This window comes from Oryctolagus cuniculus, chromosome 1 (genome assembly GCF_051225735.1).
Source record: "Oryctolagus cuniculus isolate XC-2025 breed Fujian yellow rabbit chromosome 1, ASM5122573v1, whole genome shotgun sequence".
Classification (NCBI taxonomy): domain Eukaryota; kingdom Metazoa; phylum Chordata; class Mammalia; order Lagomorpha; family Leporidae; genus Oryctolagus; species Oryctolagus cuniculus.
In genome coordinates this window covers 202,360,085-202,380,158 of record NC_142867.1, presented here as the reverse complement: position 1 = coordinate 202,380,158, position 20,074 = coordinate 202,360,085, and the positions used below count along the sequence as shown (strand labels likewise).

Below are 20,074 nucleotides of genomic sequence, written 5' to 3'. Positions count from 1 at the left end.
CTAAGGAACAGAGAGAGTTCGTGAGCGGAACTCCAAGGTGCAGGGCCAGGCAGGAGAAGCCGGAGCTGACCAGGGTGCGGGCGGCACCATCATCTCGTGCATGGGGTCAGCAGCAGTTCCTGGGAGCCTGAAGTCTTGGGGTGGGGGCGCGAGGAAAGATGATGAGGCCGCAAACATCTGAAACCAGTTCCTAGGAGCCTTGAGTGCCGACCTAAGAACCTCCGTTGTCTTTTACCCCGAGGGCAGTGGGAAGCTACAACCTCTTTCAGGCGCTTCCAGTCCCTCATGCTCACACTTAAGGCTGCTGGCAGGGAGACCCAGATGCCACTGCTGACGGTCCCTTCTGTCTAGAGTTACACCAGGCCGAGCCGGTGGCAGCTGGGGAGCTGTTACCTCCCAGGAGTTCACAGATGGGGAGCCTGAAGCCCAGACACGGAGAGCAAGGGAAGCAATGCACCAGTTGCTAATCACCTCCTCCAGGGTGGACCCCAGGCCTGGACACCTCTGCAGATGAGCAAAGAGCAGCTGGCTGCCCATGTGGCTAAAGCTAGATTGTCCACACCCTCCCCTTCCTGGTACCACGGGCTTTGCAGTGGGAGGGTGCAGTCCAGCTGCTGGGGCCAGGAGGATTCGGGCGGGGTGGCAGCTGTGCAGGGAGCCCCTGCAGCAGGGCTGGGGGTAGAGGGAGGGCTGGTGCAGCTGGCCCTCTTCTGCCATGCACAGGGACAGCTCCCCAGGGCAGGGACTTGAAACAGCTTCCCGCCCTCGGAGGCCCCGCGGCGCTCTGCTGGCTGTGGAGTGTGAAGAGCCTGCATGCACCTCGGAGCAGAGGGGCACGCAGCGGGCGCTCCGCTCGTAACCGCGCCAGCTCGGCAGCAGCTGGCAGTCACAATGGGGCGGGCGGCCCTTGGAGCCGGCTTCCCTGGGGACCGGCCGAGGAGGGGGGGCCCCGTGCACAGCTCTTGACCTTCACTGTTCAGCCCTCGCCGAAGCCTCAGACGGGGGGAACTTCTGTGACCCCACTTCACAGATGAGCACTTGAGTTAAGGAACTAACCCTAAGACACGCAGCAGGAAGAGGGCAAGTTGGATTCAAAGCCAAGTTCGGGCCATGCCCTAGCCAGCCTTCTCCGCCAGCCCCCAGAGCTGCACAGGCACACCGAGGATGGTGGCCCGTGTCCCGGAGCCCTGGGAATAGGAGCAGGACCTGGTGATCTTGTTCTGTTAGCCGAGGGCTCCCTTCTGTGTGGAGGGCCCCTCCTCTGCTTGACTCCTCCCAGAACCTTCCTCAAGTCTACTCCAGGCTCACCTTCCCCGGCCACGTCACTTAGAACTGAAATTCCTGCCCTTCAGACACCAGCCTCCCCTTTCTGCAAATTTTCTCCACTTTGCTGATTGACAGAAACACCACAGAGTCGGTGGCTTCGGGCAGCAGAATCGCATCGTCCAGAGGTCTGGAGTCCAAGGCCTGGGCAGGACCACGCTCTCTCGAAGGCTGTGGGGCTCCCCCTGCCCGTCTCTTAGCTCCTGGCATCACCATCACCCGTGGGTAGACTTTGGCTCACAGCTGTACTGTCTCGGCTTCGCCTGGCGTCAGGCTGAGTTGAGAGCCCAGGCTGTTTTACTCATCTAATTCATCACACCTGCAGTGCCCCTGTTTCCGAGTAAGGTCAGCTCCCGAGATACTGGGGGTTAGGACTTCGATATATCCTTCAGAGGACGTCATTCTGCCCACTGCAGCATTTCACAGACGATTCATTTTACACACCTGGAAAATCACCTGCCTCCCCCGCTCCGTGAGAATGTAAGCTTCTGGCTGCCTTGGTTGCTGTTTCGTTTCCCATCACCCAGAACTGAACCTGCTTTGTGGAGCATGTGCGAATGACATCACCAGTCTGGACGGACAAAGCCGACAGAGGACAGAACAAAATACTCGGGAACAAAGAAGAGGCCGTCGCTGCTGGAGAGCTCCTGGGCAAAGCAAGTCTCTGGTTTGTCAAGACACGAGCGGGAAGACAGGCAGGAAAGCTCACATCCACAGCAGCCCAGAGTCCGCAGAGCGAATGCCAAGAAGAAGAAAACTCTGCGATGTGGAAGGCACACTGGAGCCACTTGGCCAAATTTCCAAAGAAATGGCCAAGAGATCAGGCCGGTGAGAGGAAAGATAATAGCGGTGGGTACTGGAGAAGGGAGATCCTCAGGGGAGACCAGGAAGAACGCAATAGAACCAGCAGCTACCCCCCCACACACCCAGGCAGGGGCCCAGGGGGCCAGCGGCCGCTGGAGGTGCTTCCAGCTGCCAGGTGCAAGGACTTGAGCCATACAATAAAGTGGAATCGGCTGTATCCCGGAGGGCAGGCTCAGTAGGCACAGGTCTATGTTTCTGTAAATGATGCAAACGGCACACCTGGCAAACCTTCCGTGTGGAAGAATTCCAAGGAACTCACGCAGGCTCGTCATGCTCCAAGGGGGTGGGGCCCAACTGCTTCCTTCCGATGACAGAGTAGGGAAAGGCAGGGGGTTGGGGGACAACACAACTTGACAATGGAGCAGCCTGACACAGGCTCCCCACCCCCCGCCACCCGCAGGTGGCCAGGGCCCACGGCCACCTTGATGAGTCCCATTGACTGCACCCGGGATGTGTTGTGATGGAGACGGCGCTTGCCCCTGTGATCTTCATCCCCGAAACCCAAAACCCCCGTCTCACCATGAGCAGTAACATCAGACACTTTCTAGTTGCAGGCCTTTCTACAAGATACCTGACCATTACTCCTCGAAATTATCTAGGTCATCAAAAATAGGGACTGAATCACAGGCACTTAAAGAGACGTGACAAGGAAATATGAGTGGTATCCCAGATAGGCTGCAGAAATAGCCAAAGGACCTCAGAGGACAAAGCAAGGGAAGCTGGGTAGACGTTAGCTAGTAATGTATTGATTAATTATTACAAACACACCGTACTGGTGTAAAGATATTAACAGGAGAGCTCTCCATATCCTCTTTTCTATAAATCTAAAGCTAGTCTCAAATCATAAGTTAATTTTGAAAAATGTGAAACAAATTTAAGAGGACTCAAGCTAGACCTACTAGACAGAACCATACCAAATGGCCAAGAGTGAACCATTTTGATAACCACTCATGGACATGTGTGCAGACCGGCTGCATTTGGACAGAATTGGCCAGGAGTCATGGTTAGATGCGTTTTGGTGAAGGTTTTGATAGACCAACTTAAAGGGGGAAAAATCTTACAAATATCAAGGCAAGGAAAAAAAAAAAAAAAAACTTGCCCCAGAGACAAAACGGAGGCACTGGGGGACACAGAGGCACTGGGAGACTCACATGGTGCCAGCCAGGCCCCTGTCTTGAGGTTCGTCCTGAAGGCCCCTGTGGCGGAGAGCAGTATCATACCTCAGAGCCAAGGTCACAGTAGGAGCGGCTGAGCAGGGGCCATGGAACCATGGAAAGAGACCTAAGGCTAAGTAATCATTACCAGCGTGTACACAGGTGCAAGCATTACATGTAAATTTACATAATGCAAAAACAGATGCTGTAATAACAGCAATTGAGAGATAAAAATCCAAATTATATTCTCAGAGTGACTCAGTGGGGGGAAATAGGTGTAAAGTTCTGGTCTTCAGTAGCAAAGGGACTTGGGTCATGAGTTTCCTAATCAGAGAAATGTAAGCCGCAGAAGGCCAGCAGGACCTAAAGCCATTGAAATATGGAAGGCCCCTCTAGAACAGCAGCTTCGTGGACCGCCGTTGTGCTAAATGGCATCGCCCTAAAATCAAGCAAGGAAACCTGTTAAGAACTCAAAGGGAGAATTGATAGAAACACAGTAGAACTGGGAGACAAAACATCTCCCTCTCAGTCTGGAACAGATCACCTGGCAGAAACAAGAACCTAGGAGGGCGTCCAAGTTCCTACCAAGAAAGTCAGAAATACAACCATCTCTGTGCAATGAAGACTGGAGGCCGGGCCAGCCCCTGCTACACCTTTCTGAACTGGGAGCTGCAAAGTCTAACCATTGCCAGCCTGGGCTGGGGAGCGTCTCCGGGCAGAGGCCAAGCATTAGGACGAGTGGGGTGAGCTCCAGGCTTCAGCCTCCTCCCTCTCTGTCCATGTCAGCTGCTCCTGATTCGCACTTGCATTGCCGGTGGAGTCAGCGGTGGGTGTATCACCAGGGGTTATCCACAGACCCTGGCTTCTGGCATTGGGAGGTGAGAGGCCATTGCTCCAGCCCAGCCTGAGAGCCGAGGAGACCAAATGCTCTGTGCAAGGGACAGGAACTTTAAGAAACTTCCATTGTAAAAGAAAGCACAAACCCAGAAACCACATAAATCCAATGTACATTTTGATCAATCAAATGGGGCATTCCACCAGGGGCAGAGAACCTTCCAGACAGCACCACCCACCCTGGCCTAACCACTCCCTAGGAGCAGCCACGCCCCTACCTTCACAGTCATCACTTGCGTTCTTTTCTTTCCTTCTTTTTTTCTTTCTTTTTTTTTTTTTTTTGTCCATCTCAGAATTCAGAAAGCATCAGAAGTGCTACTCTAAGGGTTAACCTCTGGATTTATTATAGTAAAATATGCATTTCAAAATTTACCCTTTTCACCACCTTTAGCCTTGCTTCCCGTGGCACTAAGCCCCTTTGCCGTGGTGTACAGCCATCCCACCACTCATTTCCAGAACCTTCTCACCACCCTGCACAGAAACTCAGCACAGGGCCTCTGAGTGAAGTGAGCCTTGGGTTCAACCCTTGTTCTGTCCTCAGTGTCACCTCCCTCTCCCCTCCCCCCCGAAGGACAGAGTGACATTCACTGAGCAGGGTGGGGTGTGGGGCGTCCTAGGCTGGGGCTGGGGTCTCCAGGGGCTGAGTGATCAGCAGCTGATGTTAGGTTGGAAACCTGAGAGACTCCGCAGGAGAGAAAGCACTAAATGATAAAATCGTGGAATGTAAGGGAAAAGGTTGTGGAGTTCTGTTTTTCAGTGATCTTAAAATAACAACAAGGGGCTTTATAAAACCCAAACTCTGGGGTGGTAAGCAAAGCCGACAGGTGATAGGTAGGTTATGGGCAGTTCCTTTGGGCTATGGGCCTTGGTTCCCTACAGAGCTCCTATTTTGTGAACTTCCCAGAGCAGGCCGGGGCCTTGTCTGCCGACAGCACTGCTGCAAAAGCATGGGACATCTTTCGGGGAGCAGTGTCCCCTGTCCCCGGCTTGTCCATCCAAGCCAGCTTGCCCAACTGCTGTGCTTCTGCTTCGGCATCAACTCAGGAGCACTCGCTTCACGCCCTCCTCACTGTGACTCTCAACAGTGCTCAGCAAACTTCAGCCCATCGGCCAGCTCTGGCCCATCTGTTTTTATAAATAAAGTTTTATTGGGACACATTCATTAACACATCTTCTTGCATGGCCTTTGTGCTACAGCAGCAGAACTGAGTGAGTGCAACAGACACCGGATGGCCTGGGAAACCTAAAATACTGACCCTCTGGCCCTTGATACCCAATGTTTGCCTCCACCTGCTGTAAGGGTAGCTACTGTTATTATCCCTCTTGTGCAAAGGGAAAAACTGAAGCTGGGGGCTGTGTAACAACTTGCCCAAGGGCATGCAGCTGGTGAGTGAGTGAGCTGAGACTGCAACCCAGCAGGCCCGTGCAGCCTGGCTCTCTGCTGCCGTGGGTGCCTCTCAGCTTTGTACCACCCCGTGGCTCCTGGAGCTGGTTGCCTTCATAGCCTCTGGGTGCAGTGACTCATAGACCCAGGCCTTCTCAGCAATAAGACAGAAACAAGACAGCTTACACCTTACGTACTGAGAAGTGGAGAGGCGATAAAGATAAGGAAGTGACTGAAAGAGGCTTAAACAGAAAGCCGAGGTGTATGTTATCCTATCGGCGCGGTTTTTGAGCTCCATTGAGGCGCTGGGGAGACCCTGGCCCCTGAGCCCAGCTCCCTGCTCTTAGACAAGGAAAGAAAGATGGATGGCACGCTTCTGAGAGACACCAGTCCCCCAGCAGCACCAGCCGGCATTCTTGGGCCTCAAGTGCCACGTGACAAGGGCAACTTTGACCAGAGAGGCCACCCAGCTGGGCAGAGCTGACAGAGGAGGTCCTGAACTCAAACAGGCAGGGGAGAGACAGGGCCAGGTCCTGCACCGCCGTAACAAATCACAAATGGTGTGGCTTAACGCAAAGCTGTCCTCCCACCGGGGAGGTCAAAGGTCCTGCGTGGGTCCCACCAGCCGCGACAGCACAGGGCTGTGTCTCCTCTGCAGGCCTTGGGGGTGACGCCTGGCCTTGGTGTTCCCAGCTTCTAGACACCGCCTGCAGTCCCTGGCTGATGGCTCTCTCCTCCATCCTTAGCACCAGCAGGGCGGGGCCTGTCTCCCTCTGAGGCTCTCCTGCCTCCCTCTTGCACACTTCGGGACTCTGCTGATCACTTGGGGCCCATCTGGCTGACCCAGGCCAGCTCATCAGCAGCCTCAATTCCTTCTGCAACCAGAACCACCACCCCTACCCCCACCCCTGCCGCCCCGCAGGTCCTGGGGATGAGGAAGGGGCTGTGTTGGTAGGGGACATTCCTCTGCCTGTCAGAAGGCCACAAAGACAGGCCTTGAGACCGACTACCCTACCCTCCCCTTTGACCCAGGGGTGAGTCCCAGTGGGAGCTGCCCCCCATTGCCCCAACCAGACGGGAACTGGGTCACACACACACACACACACACACACGCCTGACCTCCTGACACTGAAGTTCAAAAGCTCACTCATGGGGGGCCTTGGGCCCCCGCCCAGCAGGCTAGCATTGCTCAGGGACATGGAGTAGCAGAGCAGGATGGCCACCTTTAAGGAAATGGCGGGGCTGCGGGCTCCCTCCCTCCTCTCCCTGCCCCTCCCCGGCTACCTCCCTCACCCGGGTGCGAGTGAGCCCGGATTCGTTTCCTATTCTCAGCCTTTGCAGAGATTTCTTGTTGAGGAGAAGTCAAAGAAAGACCAATTTCAGCTCGAGGAATGAGTCCTCCTGCGGGATGTGAGGTCCCTCTGTCAGAGCCGAGTGAGTCCTGGGGGACGTCTCCTTGGAAACCTCTGGGGCTTACCCTGGGCACGACGGCCAGACCCCGGCCACAGGGTGGCCTGGGCATCCTCCACCTGGGCCAGGCCTCTGCCCGGATCAGGCACTGCCTCCCTTCCCGCCACACATGCAGTGCCATCTGATAGTTCAGCAGCCCAGGCCGGGTGGTGAGGCCAGGTTGCAAGTGGGAGTGCGCTGAGGACTGTCATGGACTGTCGCTGCAGGCACCCCCCTGCAGAGCCAAGACCAGGGAAGGGCACCAGACTCCCCGGGGACCCACCCTCTGCCATGCGCCCGCTCGCTGTAAAGTTGTGGATCTGTTGTGTCACTCTGGCCCTCTGCCCCCCACCCCAGAGCTCCTTCCCCATCCCCAGGCCCACTCATCAGGGCTGCTCACATCTGCTCTTGCCCTGGGATGCACACACCCCAGTTTGATAAGCACCACAAACTCTCCCTGCTGTTCTCAAGATGCCCCCCAGGGGTTCTAGTCGCAGGTCCCTTGGCCTCTGCCCGTCCTGGGATTCTGGGCTCCAGGTGCGCCGAGGCTGGCTCCTCCTCTTCCCTCCCAGGTTTTGCAGCATCTTGCTCCATATTCCTCGTGGGTGAACAGCATCCCACATCAGGAACACCTGGTGCTGGGTAGGACCCCTCCCCGGGGCCCTCAGGTGGGCAGGAGGCACTCAGGAGGGGGCTCTGGCTCTGGGGAGCTGCGCAGCCTCAGAAAGAGCCTTCTGCTTCCTGGCAAGGGGCTAACTAGATGGTGATCCTTTGGCCCCATCCAAACCTGACAGTTTGGGAGCATAGAACCAAGTGGTCCTTGCACTGTGTTGTCATGACAACAGAGACACTAATGGTCCACAAGTGGCAGAGCCAGCTATTTATCTGTCAGCAGGTGGCCAGGCGGTCAGCCATGGCCCCTCCGTCGATTGGAGAAATGGATCTGGTGATCCCAGTGAGGGCTAGGCCTAGGGCTCTAGGAGATGGGTGCAGTGAGCAGGGTGGGCCAGGTGTCACGCTTGGTGCTGCACACAGCATCCGTTCACTTTATTGTGCATTCAGCACACCTTGAGATGTGTGTCGGGCCCCGTACTGGGAGCCCAGTGGGGAAGACAGGCCAGTAAGTAGACTTGGGCCATGATGAAGGGGCATGCAGAGTGTCCTGGACTCCCAGGGGAGGAAGTGGCCACCAAGTCCAGTGGGACAGAGAGATGGCTTCTCAGGGTAGGGGAGTCTGAGCTGGGGCAGGGACACTGGGCAGAAGCCATCTGAGAACAGCCAGCTATCCGGGATGGGAGAGAGGGGCCTTCTGGGTAAAAGAGCTTGCAGAAGGTGGGGGGGGTGTGGAGATGAATGAATGAATGAGTGAGTGAAGAGCAGACCTGTTTGAAGGAGGCACGCTTAGTTGCGCCCTGCCACGGAGGGAGAGCGGGAGTCACTTGGTGAGGATTCTTGAGTGTGAGATCTGTAAACCTCAGGGAGCGTGGGGAGATGGTTTCAATCTTGGGGCGCTCCCTTCATCTCGTCTGCAGGGATTGGGGTGGGTGGGCAGGACTAAAGGCAGGGATCCAGTTGGGAGGCATTTGCTAGTCACGGGGTCAGGAGCCCTGGTGACAGTCAATACCCAGGGCGGTGGGGCTGGAGAGAGGGGCCTGAGGTGGGAGCTGGTGAGCAGGCAGAACCTGCAGACACTGGTTGTGGCTTCCATGTGGGAAGCGAAGGAGAGCAGTGGTTCCAGGATAACTCTCCAGGTCCTCACTTGGGTGAGTGGGAGGCTGGCGGTACCAGTCCCGGAGGTGGGAACACAGGTGGAGGAAGCGGCTTGGTGGGCAAGAAATGAGTTCAGCTCGGGACGTGGTACATTGGAGGTGCCAGGGAGAATCCAACTGGAGCCGTCCAGTGGGCAGCTGGGGAGAGAGAATTGGGAGTTCACAGCACACAGAGGGCCACTGAGGAAGGAATCGTGAATGAAGCTGCCCAGGGAGAGGGTTAGAAGCAAAGAGCTAAGGGCGGAACACCTGCCTTTGAGGACAGAGAGGAGGAGCTGGGGCAGAGAGCAGGAGGCGGGAGGGAGCTGGGAGGAAGTGTTGCGGAAGCCGAGCGATTGGTGGGTCCTTTATGAGGAATCCTGCAGCCACCCTGCGAGGCGGGGGGACCATCCCTATTTCAGAGGCTGCAGGGTTTAAAATCCAGAGCCGTGCAGCTAGCCAGCGGCGGAGCTGGGATTTGAACACAGGTCTCTCCAACTCCAAAACTCTACCATGTTTAGCAGCAAGGGGTTTGGCACAAAGTAGATGTTCAATCATTGTTGGCTGGCTGGCTGGATACTGTTAGCAGCAAAAAATGCTGAAAGATATCAACAAAAAGCAGAAAGACCTGGAGCCGCCTTGGGAGCTAGTCCACGGGTAGAAGAGCTCAGAACTTTTTATAGCATTGCAGACACGGCGGTGACAAAGGCTCGCCTGCCTTCCACTGCTCTGTTAAGGATCTTTCAAGTCCTTTCAGCGCAAGGGTTGTTTTTTTTTTTTTTTCCTCTTTCCATTCTTGCCTGCAAACGAAGGATGATTTTAGAATCCAGGCTCTTTTTATTTTTGCTAAAGTACATGATGAGGAAAATGGCCTCCCAGTCAGCACTTTCCAATTTGGAAAGATGCTAAAAACCCATCTTCACTGGCGTGTTTGTCTTCCGTGTGCATCAAAGGGCTGCGGGCCAGCAGAGGAGATGAGCGGCAGGAAGGAGGCCCTGCCTGCGGGGCTGGAAGTGGCTGGGGTAGGGACAGGTGTGGGGCCAGGGTCTGGCTGGCCTCCTGCTGGCTGCGTGCTTCATCTCCAGTTTCTCCCTACCAGCTAGGGCCCAGCCAGGATCCCAGGCCCTCTGGAAAGTATTCAAGGGCCCATTATCCTAACCCAGGAGGGAGCTGCAGGCAGAAGCTTAGTAAACGTTTGTTGAATGAATAAATGAGTCACAGGGACTGTCATACTGTAGATACCTGTTAAGCACAGGGAGGTAATGAATGGGATTCCATTAGAAATAAAGATGGCCTGGGGAAAAGTCACAAACCACTGCCACCAGCTGGCATGTGGGCACCTCCTGTGTGCCAGGCAGCGTGCTGGGCCCTTCACAAGGCCTGTCTCACTTGGTGCACCCAGCAAGGCCACCAGGTAGGCACTACTTGTCAGAGAGGGAGAGACCCTCCTCCCACTCCCTAGTGTGCAGGCGGGCTCTTTGGCTGAGCCTCGGGACCAAATTAACAGCAGGCCGATGAGCACGAGAAAAAGCACACAAGTTCCACTCACTTTCCATGGGTCCAGGGGTCTGTGCGAGACAGGGCAGTGCCGAGGAGCGGCCACAGCAGGAGGCTTTGATACGTTTGAGACAAAGAGTGGTAGAGACATGACAAGATGGCAGGACGAAAGGGTCTCTGACGAGGACAGTGGCTTCTGAGGAAGTCACTGAGACACAGGGCGGGGTGGGAGGCAAGCTTGTCACAGCCCGGGTCACCAGGCTGTGGCCAGGGGAGGGCGTGGCTCCCTCGGGAGTATCTGTGGCTCGCTGTGCTGTGCTGTGTGTGTGTGTGCAGTTACTGTTTTGTTTTTGTTTTTTTGGTTTTTTGGTTTTTTTTTTTTTTTTTTTGACAGGCAGAGTGGACAGTGAGCAAGAGAGAGACAAAGAGAAAGGTCTTCCTTTTTGCCGTTGGTTCACCCTCCAATGGCTGCCGCGGCCGGCACACTATGGCTGGCGCACCGTGCTGATCGGATGGCAGGAGCCAGGTGCTTCTCCTGGTCTCCCATGGGGTGCAGGGCCCAAGCACTTGGGCCATCCTCCACTGCACTCCCTGGCCACAGCAGAGAGCTGGCCTGGAAGAGGGGCAACCGGGACAGAATCCGGCGCCCCGACCAGGACTAGAACCCAGTGTGCGGCGCCGGCGCAGTTACTGTTATCTCGATGACCCTAGGTTCGATCTGCAGCCACTCAGTCTTGCCCAGGGCTTGCCCATGAGACCTGGGCAGGCTGACTGCCCTGCCCACCCTGGAACTTGGGGCACAGGAGTGTCCTCTGCCTTTGGGGCTCCCCGACCTCACCCGTGTCCTTCTGTCCACAGGGCAATGACGTGCGGATCATCCTGGGCCAGTTCGACCAGAACATGGCGGCCAAAGTGTTCTGCTGTGTGAGTACCGCGGCGCAGTGGGTGTCTGCCTGGGGCTGCCTCTCCCTGCGGGCTCGGTGGGCAGGGCAGCAGGACTGCCGAAGTGGTGTGCACCTGTTCTTTCCCCTTCTTGGGGAGCTCAGAGCACTGCCGCATTGGGGGAATAGGGCCCTCGCTTTCCCAAAGGCCCATCGAACCCCTCGCCCAGGCCCTGTGTGCCCTTGCTGAGTCTGCTCAACCTCGCCGTGCTTCCTGGGGCCCCGCTGTGTGCACTGCACAGAGCAAGGGGCCGGGACCCCGCCTGTCCCGTAGGCAGGGCTCGGGGCTCAGGTGCAGGACAAGCTCTCCCCCACGCAGTGCCTCGATCCTTCACAGTTCGCTGTCTGGGGAGTGACAGGTGACAACGCACCTGTTTACACTTCTTCCCGTCCCATCTTATCAATGAGCATGTGAAGAACTGATCGTCCCCTTATACAGATGAGATCCCAGAGGCCCGAGAGGTGAGAGGGCTTGTCTGAGGGCTCTCACCAATGCTCAGCAGAGCCGAGGCTCAGTCCCCAGTCAAGAGAGCTCCAGTCTAATCTGAAAGAAGAGGTTTCCCCCAAATGACCTTTGACCTTAAGTTACAGGTAAGGCTCCAGTACAGGGGCTAAATCTGGTTCCTTGGGTGCCTCCCCTTCCTGCACCCCAGACGGGGAGAAAAGGGCCCGGTACGTGAGTCTTTTTCCTGGACTGAGGTTCCTCTCGGCGTAGTCGCTAGTGATGGGCCACACCTTCTGTTCTCTTTGACCTGTTTGCAGTAAACTGTATGGCAATGTAAGTATCAGGCTTGCAAGCATTCCAGAAGTTACGAGATATGTTAGATGACACAGCAAGGGTGCAAAGAGCCTTCGTGGGTTGAAACATTTGATTCAATACAGGAAGATGAAATCGAATGGCTCTAAGAGACTGGAGCAGAGTAAATCAAGCTGCCTTTGTCCAGGGGGTGGGGCGTGGCTGAGCTCTGAGTGTTGAGAACAGAGAAGACTTTGGTGGGCTCCAGTGGGGAGCCAGCACAGGCACAGCTGGCCGAGGGCTGGGGTGACCTCACACGGCCTGTCCACAGCAGGACAGGGTGGGCCCTCTGCTCCCTGTGGGACAGACCCCGCCTGCAGTGGCCTGCCCAGCTCCTGGTGCCCCAATTTAAGACAGATGCGGGGATTCAGAGAGATCAGGAGCCGGAGCAGAGAGAGGCCGAGCCAGCATCACAGGGGCCTGCTCATCCTCAAGTCTCAGGAGCACATGAGGACTGCCGGTCATCCTCTGCTTTCTCCCAGGAGGAGGAGAGGTGATGAAGCTGACATTTCAGGGAGACCCCAGATGGAGCCGGGCACTCAAGAGTCAGTGTAGCCTTGATTCCCTGCTCTACTGCTTAGCACTGAAGTTGGGCATGTTTACATTCTCTACACCTCAGTTTGTTCATCTGTAAAATGGGTACCTGTGTCATGGGATTGTTGTGAGGATTGAATGCAAAGGCCATTTGCACAGCACCTGAAGTCTGGAAAGAGACCATTTTGTCAATTTCTTTTCAAGATTTGTTTTACTTACTTGAAAGAGTGATGGGGGAGGGCAGGGGGGGGGGGGAATATCTTCCATCTTCTGATTTACTCCCCCTAATGGCTACAATGGCCAGGACTGGGCCAGAGAGAAGTCAGGAGCCTGGAACTCCATCCACGCCTCCTACATGGGTGGCAGGGGCCCAAGCACTTGGGCCATCTTCTGCTGCACATTAGTGGAGAGCTAGATGGGAAGTGCAGCGCCGGGACTTGAACCAGTCCAACCGTGCTGCAGCATTGGCCCCCAGAGAGCCCGTTTTCAACAGGAAAATAGCATTTAAGGTTGGAGACTACGATCTCTTTTAGGGTGGGGATCGATGCTGATCCAATGAGGGAAGCCGATCCCTCCAGGAACAATAAGTGAATCAACATGATCCTTGCGGATGCCACAGCTGGCCCAGGCCATCTGCAGCCTGCAAGATGCACACACAGACCTTGTGTTCTGATTCCAGCCGAGCATGGCTGGGATGAGCTTCCTGGTGCCCCGTCCAGTGTGAGGACAGTGGGCGGGGCTGTCCTTGTGAGCCCACGCCCCCAGCTGCCTGCTGTCCACACGGCGTGGGGCTGCATCCCCTTTCCTCTCCGTCTCGCTAGGCTCCTGGTGTTTCAGATGGGGCTTGTCTTCTTCCCCAGCGGCCTCGTTCCCTGGGGAGTGTCCAGCGGGCTGCGGCGGGACCCTCCGATGCAGCCTGCTCACGTCTTGCTGCCAGGTCAGGAGCAGCAGGGCATGGAGGAGCGGCTCCTCAGAGCAGGGGCTCTCCCAGGGCTGAGCAGAGACCAGATGGAAGCAAGCGAGTCTTCCCCATGCACAGGCTGCCATGATCTTGACATTGGGACTGCACCCCATGGGAGGGCCGACGCCTGCAGGCGCGAAGCCTATTTTTTTTTTTTTTTTTTTTTTTTTGACAGGCAGAGTGGACAGTGAGAGAGAGAGACAGAGAGAAAGGTCTTCCTTTTTGCCGTTGGTTCACCCTCCAATGGCCGCCGCGGCCGGCGCGCTGCGGCCGGCACACCGCGCTGATCCGATGGCAGGAGCCAGGAGCCAGGTGCTTTTCCTGGTCTCCCATGGGGTGCAGGGCCCAAGCACTTGGGCCATCCTCCACTGCACTCCCTGGCCACAGCAGAGGGCTGGCCTGGAAGAGGGGCAACCGGGACAGAATCCGGCGCCCCGACCGGGACTAGAACCCGGTGTGCCGGCGCCGCTAGGCGGAGGATTAGCCTAGTGAGCCGCGGCGCCGGCCGCGAAGCCTATTTATAGCCCTGTGGCCAAATGTTCACTTTGGGTGCAGCACAGTGGCAGTGGGGCTCGTGGCTTTCGTCTTCTCTGTCCTCTGCGCTCTCTAGCACTCTGATCTGGGTTCCAGGTGCAGCGCTGGCAGCTGTGTGACCTCAGGCAGGTCCCTTCACATCTCTGGTCCCTAGCAGCCTTATCTCTAAAGCAGAAGCAGCAGGTCCTGCCTTGACTGCCCTACAGGGTTGCGGAGAGACTTGAGCAAGGCCACGGCAGGGAGGGCGCCCTCCCAGCTGCTCGCTGCTTTCGTGATGTGCGGGTTTATTGCTGTTATTGTTACAAAGCTTCAGATGAAAAGGAAATGTCCTACTTGCATGGAGAGGAGAGGGACAAAAAGAAACTTAATAAAAAGAGGAAATTGGATTTTTTTTTTTTTAGCAAATATTCACATCATCCAGGGCTGCAGCTAATAAGAACCAAATTGGCTTCAGCAGCTACAAAGGGAGCTCAGGACGGTCGCTCGTCACCCAGCAGGGCCCGCTCACGGACCACAGGCCTGAGACCACGTTTCCACCAGAGGCAGGGGAACCGAAAGCCACCCAAAGCCATGAGAACCAAGTGAGCTGCAGAGACAATGCTGTCATTCAGCTGCTCTGTGCTTATCGATTGCCCAGTGTATGCCAGGCCCTGTGCTGAGCACCGGGAACCCCTGGGGAAGAGCAGACAGGAGTCTCACCCTCCAGGAGCGCCATCCTGCAAAGGTGATGGATGCGCACCCCAGCCCCTCCTTGGAGCCCCAGGCCTGACTGTGCGGCTCCTGTGGTTGCGCAAATGCCAGATGGTGGCCCAGGGGTGCTTCTGTGCTGGGCAGCAGGTGCGGTCCCTGTGTCCCGCCCACTGCCCTGGCAGGACAGCCTTTTGCTCCACACCGATGCATAACAAACCAGGTGCCCCGCTTTCTAGGCCCACAGCAGTTGAAAAGCAGCAAACTCAGAATGTGGCAAGGGATTGGCCACCGTTGAAAGTGACCGTCTCGATCAGACAGCTAGCAAAGACTCAAAAAGCCATGGAATGTGGCTCCAAGCCTCTGAGCCAAACATCTGGGGCCATCTGGCGCGTGGAGCTGTCTTCCTCTGGAAGCCCAAGTGCGTCTCCACGCATGGCCAGTGCAGCGCCTGGGGCAGGAAGACACTGCGTGCGTGGCAGCAGAAGGGAACAAGGCAGGGCAGCCACCACGTTCCCGAGCCCAGCATCTGCCAGGCACTGCACGCACGGTGTCTCCGATGAGCCGCGAACCAGCCGGGGGAGGCGGGATCTGCCTTCCGCCCCTGGAGGAGCGAGGCCCGGCGGCGGGAGCTGTGTGCCAGGGCCGCCCAGCTGGCGTGCACCAGGGACATTGGGCTGCTGCCTGGATGTGTTCTTCTCCGTTTCTAGAAGGTCAGAAGCTCCGAGAGAGAAGGACTCAGCTTCATCAAAATTGACGAACGCTGCAAACAAAATGTCGCTGTCGTTCAAGTGCGCTAAGCTGGTGCTGTCTGGAAAGTTCACTTCCAAGGAACAGCTGGCCCCGGGGCCGTGCCAGGTCAGGAGCTGTCCCGCCAGGTCTGACTTTGCACTCCGCACTTCCTGCTCAGCGCTGCCTCTTACTTAACCACACGCCCTTTGTCCTTAGCGTGTCCAGCGGGAAGGTGACCTCGTGCCCACTGCTGGACCCGTTCACTCCTGTGTGACACACCTTCCCAACACGTGGGGCCAGCTTCCTGCCTCAACCTCTTACAGTGGAGAAACCTTCCCCAAAGTCCTTTGGCTTTGCTTTGCTGAGAAAAGAGGGCAGGTCTGGTGCTGGACGCCAAGTCTTGTTCCTTTGACGCGCTGTGTGTGTTTGGGCGAATTCCTCAGCCCCTGTGCCTGGATTTCTTCACCCGTAAAGCCGAGGGATCAGTGCACACCTCCCAGGCCGCTCGTGAGGGGAGGGAGGACCTGCGGACGCTCAGGCACAGAACGGGGCTCCGTGTCCGTGGGAGCCGTGAAAAGCCAGGACTTGTGAGGTGGCACAGCTTCTGCACTGAGTAAAAGACTTCTGCTCTTTTCTTTTCAAAGAAATTTCTGTGGACTAAATCCCGTTCGTTAGAGGAAAGCCCAGGGGACTTCGCGCTTTTGTTCAACCGAGGTTTCGTGAGGTCATTGAAATGCGAAGGTGCTCCCTACTTTCACCAGCAGGGTTTGATGGAGGCGATGTTACCATGTGGTTGCTACTGAGCTGACTCTGGCTGGAGGCTGCATTATAAGAGGTCAAGTGTCTAGAGCGAGGGAGGTGAAGATCCCATATCATCCAGGGAGGAGGCAGCGCACTCCCCGCCTCCAGGTAGCACGAGTGCTCTCCGATTGGACAATGTCTGTTTAACCTCCAGAGGCCTTGCAGAACCCATGTGTGGAGGCCACGGAGATGCCTCTGCTGACATCCAGGAACAGATCCACCACCTCGTGGTTCCGGTGCCTGCCACTCACCTGGACCTGTGAGATGCCCCCGGCTCCAGGCTGGGCTGGTGCCAGCAGCCGAGGGAGCTGTAGAGTGATCGCCTGCAAGCATCCCTCTGACCCCGAGAGCTGACAGTAACTGCTCATGTGCAGAACTTACCTGGGGGTGTGGCCTGTGCTTCCATGCTCAGACACTGCCCAGCCTCCAGCGCCCAGGTGGAGGGCAGCCAGAAACTTCCAGAGTGCAGAGCAATCTCTCGGGCTGCTCCCTGGGTTTCTTCCCGGCAGGTGCTGCTGCTGTGGCTGGCTCCCCAGGAACCAGCTGAAGGGTTGTCTCGGGTTCACGTTTCTAAATGTGGCCAGCGCATCCCAGAGGGCCTGCCAGCCTCCCCTGCCCTCCCAGGTCACATCTGGGCATTCTGATGACCTCTGGGGACGTGAGCGTTACTGAGAATTGTGTTTGGCCCCCAGAGTTGACGGGACACAGCATCCCCCCGAGGCAGGATTGTTCGATGCATCTCAGCCGTCAGAACGCACGCTTCTGCCAGCGCAAGCCGACTGCAGTAAGAAGTGAAGCCAGAGACAGGTGCACTGGAACATTCTGATGACTTCTCTGGTGACCTGGGAGTCAGGCCGCTGTGGCTGTGCAGCCTGGAAGCGGCAGACCTAGGTGTGAGGTCTGCTCTTCCCTCCTGGATGGGTGACCTTGGAGAGGTTGCTTTCCCTCTCTGATTTTCAGTTTCCTCGTCTCTCGTGTGAGGGATTCGACCCTTCCCTGACCACCTGCCCGGGTGAATGTGGATGGCAGTCGATTAAGATGCCTGCAGAACGTGCAGGTTGTAAGGGACATTTACAAATCCATGTTCTAGGATCTGAATTTATGTACACTGTGCTTTAGGTCAAGACTCAGAGAGACTTTTTGCTTTGCCAAGTGGCATCTCATATAAACTTCACGCTTTCAATTGGCCCTGTGAAAATCCCTTCCTCTGGGTTACATTTTGAGGCATAACCTCAGCTTTTGAAAAGGAGCCCTATTAGAGCCAGCGCTGTAGTGCAGTAGGTTAATCCTCCGCCTGTGGCGCCGGCATCCCATATGGGCACCAGTTTGAGTCCTGGCTGCTCCACTTCCTGTCCAGCTCTCTGCTGTGGGCTGGAAAAGCAGTAGAAGATGGCCCAAGTCCTTGGGTCCCTGCACTCACGTGGGAGACCAGGAAGAAGCACCTGGCTCCTGGCTTCAGATCGGCCCAGCTCCAGCCGTTGCGGCCATTTGGGGGGTGAACCAACAGAAGGAAGACCTCTCTCTCCGTCTCTCTCTCTCTCACTGTAACTCTAACTCTCAAATAAAATAAATAAAATCTTTTTTTTAAAAAAAAGAGCTCTATTAAATTAGCACGAGGAGCTCTGCTGTAGAGGTGCTGTGGGTACCCTGATGGTAATTTAACAGTATTCTCTCTCTCAGGCATTTTTTGGGGTCTAAAGACTAGAAACCATTGCCTCCCCGAGATACCTGGTGTCTTTCTTACTGGTAATGCAAGCCATGTAAATAATCTTGTTGCCCTTTTCTCTCGGGCAGCCAGGAAGTTCATGGTGAAACACACTTACTGATGGGTAGCGTGGGAGCCTTTGGGTGGCTCTTCTAGGTTTTCCTTTACCTCCGGTAAACGTGCCTGGTTTCTATTTTCCGAGGCCCCTGCCTCCTTGTTTTCAGCCTGTGTTTGTAACTTTGCTATACATGTTGGTAAACTCCCTTGGGTCCTCTGAGAGAGAACCAGGAGGAAAGCAAGCAGGTAAAAGGGAAATCAGTGAGCTCTCTGGGAAGAGAAGCCTGGGCTCCCTCTGCCTTGCTTACAGGGCACCGAGTCTTGAACAAGCGTGTGTCTCTCGGAGCCTACAAGTCACCCCATCTGTTGCAGGCCTATGAGGAGAACATGTACGGCAGTAAATACCAGTGGATCATCCCGGGCTGGTACGAGCCCTCCTGGTGGGAGCAGGTGCACACGGAAGCCAACTCGTCCCGCTGCCTCCGGAAGCATCTGCTGGCGGCCATGGAGGGCTACATCGGTGTGGACTTTGAGCCCTTGAGCTCCAAGCAGATCAAGACCATCTCAGGAAAGGTAAGTGCTTTGGTCTGTCCACCTCAGCCCCAGCCTCCCCTCCTTTCCTCCTCTTGTCTTTGCCAAAAGCACACAGATCTTGTCCTTGCCTTTGCTGTGTGATTTTGAGCAAATCACTTGACCTCTCTGAATCTTGCCTGTGCAACGGGGATAGCCAGCCCTCTGCTGCGTGCCCCTCTGGGGTGCATCAGACAAGGTGAGGACACTGAAGGCCCAGAACCCACCATGAGCACGAGGGCGTGAGGCCCCGGCTTGCAGCAGCAACTTCAGGGGCCGCCACCCTCTGCTGGGGTCCCAGCCCCCACTCTTCCTGCCTGGAAGGATGCCGCCCTGGAGGAGAGGGAAGTCCCTTCACGGGGATTTTAGGAAACCCCTGCCGTAGACCAACCAGCCAGGTGTGAACCCGAGTGTTGCCACTTAGAGCTGTGTGACCTTGAACTTGAGCCAGCGTTTCCATATCTGCACAGTGGTGGTGCAAACGCCCTGCTCGGGAGGATTGGGGATCAGCTGGGCTATGGGACCTGCATGGTGCCTGGCGCCTCGATGATGCTGCTGTTGGGGGAGGCTGAGGGAGGACCTGAGTACCCAGGCCTCTGCAGGGTCACCCTGGGGTGACTCACACCTGCTCTGCCTATCCTTGGCTGTTGCAAAGGTGAGAGGGTGTAGGTAGGAGCATCTCAGCACACCGCTCTCTAGCGATAGACATATTGTCAAAAGCCGGGGACAGCAGCACCTCCACTGCAGAGGCTTTGAGATGCTGCTGGGGTCTCACCCCGGCAGGTGAAGGTGTAGCTTCCACCTCTCCGTGCTGACGCCGGCTGAAATTCCATACAACAGCACACTTGAGTCTCCTCTGCCTTCTCTGGCTAGGGATGGTTAAATTGTCCACCCAGCCTCAGTGTTCTTACAGCCCCAAAGCCATGTAAAGAACAAGCTTCATAATACAGTTAAATATATGTGTGTATAAAGTGTGCGTTGACGCTCACTCAGAGGCATCCCTGCACAAATGATTTATTGATTTGTTAAAAGTTGGCAAATCATTAGGGCATGGTCTGTTAATAGCTCTGTAGATCATGCCGGCACCTGGCTAGAAAATGTGGAAAGAAATATTTTCATACCCAAGTCAATGCATAAATAAAAATTGTTGGAGATGCTGACTAATGAGCAGAAATAACTCATTTTATTTCCATAGATGTCATTTTGAAATGTGTCAACATTTGCAATTTATTAAGATACTTGAGTCCATATATTTTATGGACTATATTTTAACCTAAAGTTAGTATAAGATTGGAGGAAAACACAAAAACTAAGAAAAAGAAATCCCTGAGGAGACGGCGTGACAGCAAGTGGAGAGGCCTAGGGAAGCCCGAGACAGTGCTTCCACGCGAGACCTGTGAGGCCAGGTCTGGGGGAGGGCTGAGCGAAGCCACAGGACAGGAG

At 55.9% G+C, this 20,074-nt stretch overlaps 1 protein-coding gene across 1 annotated transcript in view; it reads left to right on the top strand.

Annotated features, from left to right (window-relative positions):
- Positions 1-20,074, top strand: part of GABBR2 (gamma-aminobutyric acid type B receptor subunit 2) — a 368,126-nt gene that overhangs the window by 196,900 nt on the left and 151,152 nt on the right. The window contains exons 5-6 of the mRNA XM_051843712.3: positions 11,172-11,237; positions 18,434-18,634. Of these exons, the coding sequence (XP_051699672.3) occupies positions 11,172-11,237; positions 18,434-18,634 (267 nt within the window). The remainder of the gene's footprint in view (positions 1-11,171; positions 11,238-18,433; positions 18,635-20,074) is intronic.